This window comes from Lathyrus oleraceus, chromosome 5 (assembly GCF_024323335.1).
Source record: "Lathyrus oleraceus cultivar Zhongwan6 chromosome 5, CAAS_Psat_ZW6_1.0, whole genome shotgun sequence".
Classification (NCBI taxonomy): Eukaryota; Viridiplantae; Streptophyta; class Magnoliopsida; order Fabales; family Fabaceae; genus Lathyrus; species Lathyrus oleraceus.
The window spans coordinates 38,643,987-38,648,083 of NC_066583.1; the positions used below are offsets into that span (position 1 = coordinate 38,643,987).

The 4,097-nt window shown below is 35.0% G+C and overlaps 1 protein-coding gene across 1 annotated transcript; it reads right to left on the bottom strand.

The window, feature by feature from the left end:
• Nucleotides 1-291: 291 nt before the first annotated feature.
• Nucleotides 292-1,969, bottom strand: LOC127078612 (uncharacterized). The gene is made up of 2 exons (XM_051019052.1): nucleotides 1,841-1,969; nucleotides 292-1,140 (listed from the first exon to the last, which is right to left on the bottom strand). Exons 1-2 carry the CDS (start codon nucleotides 1,967-1,969, stop codon nucleotides 292-294), a joined length of 978 nt encoding a protein of 325 aa, XP_050875009.1.
• Between the last annotated feature and the right edge of the window lie 2,128 nt (nucleotides 1,970-4,097).

Genomic DNA, 4,097 nt, shown 5'->3' on the forward strand with positions numbered 1-4,097 from the left:
GCCTCACTACTTTTGTTCCATCTTCAAGTGAGATCATATACATACACATGGATGGGATAATATCATGAGTGTCAACCAAGATCCATTTAATTCCCTTCTTATGTTCCTGCAGTAATTTCTCTTCCTTCTCAATTGAAGCTTTGATGAATAATATAAATCCTCAGAAAGTGGTCTAGGTTCTAGAGATGGTGGTTGTTTAATGGACGATTTGGTTGGGGTAGTCGGGATATCGAGAGCTTCAGCTGCATAAACATTTTCATTTACAACTTCATTTGTAGGAAAAATGTCAACCTACAAGGCAACCTCAATCTCAGCACAAACAGAACAAATGTTAGTGTTAGTACATGAATCATAATAGTAAGTATCATCAAAGTCAGACAATGATGAGAAATCGGCTGAAAACAAGTCTGAATAAGTATGATCAACAAACTCAGAAAGCAATTCAATGTGAAAAACAGAATGTTCCTCCATGGGATGTTTCATATCATCAAAAATGTTAAATTTAGCAATGATATCACCAAACTCCATGGACATTGTTCCATCATCAACATCAATTTTTGTTTTTGTTGTTTTCATGAATAGCCTGCCTAAAATGATGGGTGTCATGTTTGACTTAGTTTCTCCTTTCATGTCCAGAATGTAAAAATCAGTAGGAAAAATCAAGTCATTAACTTGAACAAGTACATCTTCTACTACTCCAGCAGGGAAGACATTACTCTTGTTTTCCATCTGAATGGTTAAACCTGTATTATGCAAAGGACCAAGATCAAAATTGTTATAAACAGAAGTAGGCATAATATTAATAAAAGCTCCTAAATTCAGCATGCAATTTTCGAATTTACTATCCCCAATGGTGCATGGAATAGTAAAGATTCTAGGATCCTTGCACTTTTGGGGCATGGTCTGGGTGAGAGCTGAAACATTAGGCTGAATAAAGGCAGAAACATTTCTTCCCACATTCACTCTCTCATTCCCCTTCAATCTCCTCGTGTGAATGCATAAGTCTTTTAGCAACTTGGCATATTTTGGAATTTTCTTAATCACATTAAGAAAAGGAATGTTTATCGCCACCTTTCTGAATATGTCAAATATCTCTTTATCCTTATCTTCCTCATCCAACTTTTTATTTTTCACTACTCTCTATGGGAAAGGAATTTGTGGTACATACTCTTTCTCTTTTATAGCTTCAACCACAACATCAAAATCAAGTTTAGGTATGGGCTCAAGTATGGGCTCAACAACTTTGTTAATTTTTTTCTGGTGTTAGGGTTGGTTCAAAACTCTTTCTAGATCTCAAAGAAATTGCACTCACATTAGGGCCTTTTGGATTCACACTGTTTGGGCAGGAAGTTGGTTTGATCCTTGAGCTTGCTACATGGCATTCATTAAAGTGGCAATTTGTCAATCTGTGTCTGCAAGTTCTAAATACTAGAACCAGTTCATTGCTGAAATTGGGCACTATTTACAACCATTTGCTTGACAATGTCCTCTAATGAAGGTACGGGAGGTGCAGAGGTGGTTATTTATGGAGGGTTCAGTGATGGTGGCAGCGGTAGCATCAATTGTTGTTGACTAGGTTGATGTGTGGATGGATTTCCATACCAAAGGTTTGGATGGTTTCTTCAGTTGGGATGGTACTTGTTAGTGGATAGGTCAAGAGTGTTGTTGTACTTGTATTGATTGTTTCTTTGAGGATGTAGATGTTTATTGCATATGCTTGAGGCAAATCAGAATTTACACCCTCTTGTAAGGAAGGACAAGTATGTGTTGGGTGTTCTAGAGAGGTGCAAATGCCACATAATCTTTCAAATTAAATTTTTCCTACTGGTAATTTTCTCACCAATGAAGTAAGCTCATCAATTCTGGTTTCTAAAGCCTTGTTGGAAGAAGAAACTTGAAACTCATGCACTCGTTTTGTTAGAACCATATAGTTGTTTCTCTTTATGAATTGTTGTAAGTTGAGTGGCATGTTTTTTATTAGGGTCTTAGCTTTAATAGAGGTCTTATCAACAAGGGCTCATCCACTAGCAGCACCCAATATATTTTTGCCCATAGGTAACAACCCTTCATAAAAGTACTAAAGTAGCAATTGTTCAGAAATTTGGTGTTGAGGACAACTCGACACTAACTGCTTGAATCTCCCCCAATATTCGAACAATGACTCCATGTCAACCTATCTAATACCATTTCTGATTGAAGCAGCTCTTGAGGCAAGGAAAAATCTTTCTAGGAACACTCTTTTTAAATCATTCCAGCTTGTGACAGAATTCAGCTCAAGATGATATACCCAATCTTTTGCAGCTTCTTGAAGTGAGAACGTGAATGCTCTGAGCTTGATATGATCCCCTGTGATTCCTTCAGGTCTCAAAGGTGTATAACACACAACCTGGAACTCCTTCAAATGCTTATGAGGATCCTTACCTGCAAGACCATTAAACCTTGGCAACAAGTGTATTAAACCATATTTTAATTTGAAAGGTACAACAACAACAACAGCAACAAGATATTCAATACATAAAGTATTATAATTCACATCAGGGGCAGCAAGTTCTCTAAGAGTTCTTTGATCAGCCATGTTAAACTCAAAAGGAAAAAATCAACAAAGAATGAGAAAACACATAACTAATTCCGCAATGCAACAACAAATAGGAAAATATCGACAATGTCTCTATTGAGCAAAAGCAATTGAAATACGAAAAAAAACAATTAAAAGAAAGAAAAAAAAAACCAAAAACACGAAAATTAATCTAATTAAGTCAATTAAGAATTTTGATATTTTTTTCGGAATTTTCTGAGACTATGAAAACAGGAAAAAAATCATAAAAAATAGAAAAATAAGGAATTTCAGATTATTAGGGGGGCGTTGCTTTAAAACCCTGATTGTTTTCTAATGAATCGGAACAAAATCAGACTAATTTGAGACGGTTTTCCTAAAAACCAATTTTTTAATGCTAAAATGCGAAAAGGCCATAGCGCAAGAACCATAGGGCAAGAACACTGAAACATGACAGTTATGACTCTAATAAGGGTAAAATTCGATAAAAGTCCTCAACAACTGCGCCAATTTGATCCAATGTTGCACACAGGTCAAAACGAGTAATTAAAAACTGTAGTTTAGGGAAGCGACACTCGAACTTCGTATCATAAGGACTCGTGTATTGAATTTTACCAACTGAAAGAATAATGTGGGTTTAGGTTCGATTAAGGAAACAATAACAAATAATTGATTTCGAATAAGCTAAAACGGCTAATCCTACTGATTTGGGTTCTGACTTATCACTGACTATTATAATTCCAATCTCCTAAGTGGATTATCTATTCCTATTCGATTATAAAACTCAGTGACAAGCACAATGGGTATTGTATGATGTAAGTTCCTATTATACGAATTAAGCAAACAGATTTAAGCTCTCGCGAATTAAGCAAACACGACTTAATTAAACCCGATAACGAAAAGGCTTCGCTAACATGATTATAGTTAAGGATTATACACAATCGAATTAAATCAATATATTATATGAAAATCGAATTAAGCATGCAAGAATCATAGAATAAAATTGAAAGGAATAAAATTTGGATTGAAATTATCATAACCTCAAAGTGGTGGAACCTGTAAATGAGCAGAATTCGCCTTAGGGATTAGTTCTCCATGAAAATTACAAAGCAAAGCTAAAATTGTGAATAGTGAATAAGGTGATGAACAATTTCACGACTGCTTTAGGTTAAAGGAGACAGGGATTCAGATTCTCATTCAAACTGGGTCGAAAAACATAAAAAATCGGCCCAAAACTAATTATTTCCTAAAGTATGAAACTAAAACGATTTATTAGAGTCTTCTACACTCTAAATCTGCTTCTGACTTCAACATGGAACTTTTAGCTTATCTTCTCAACTTTCCAACGCCTATTAGAATGTGTCAATCCGATTCTCTTAGCCTAAGTTATAACCTACAAGGCGAGAGGGTGTAAATAGTTGTTTAGTCAGAAAATATCATACGAAACTAAATAAATGTAACAATAAAATAAGCTAAGAAAACACACTAAAATAGTAGAAATAACAAACGACACTCTAGAATTGTTGCAACATAATAGTGAAAG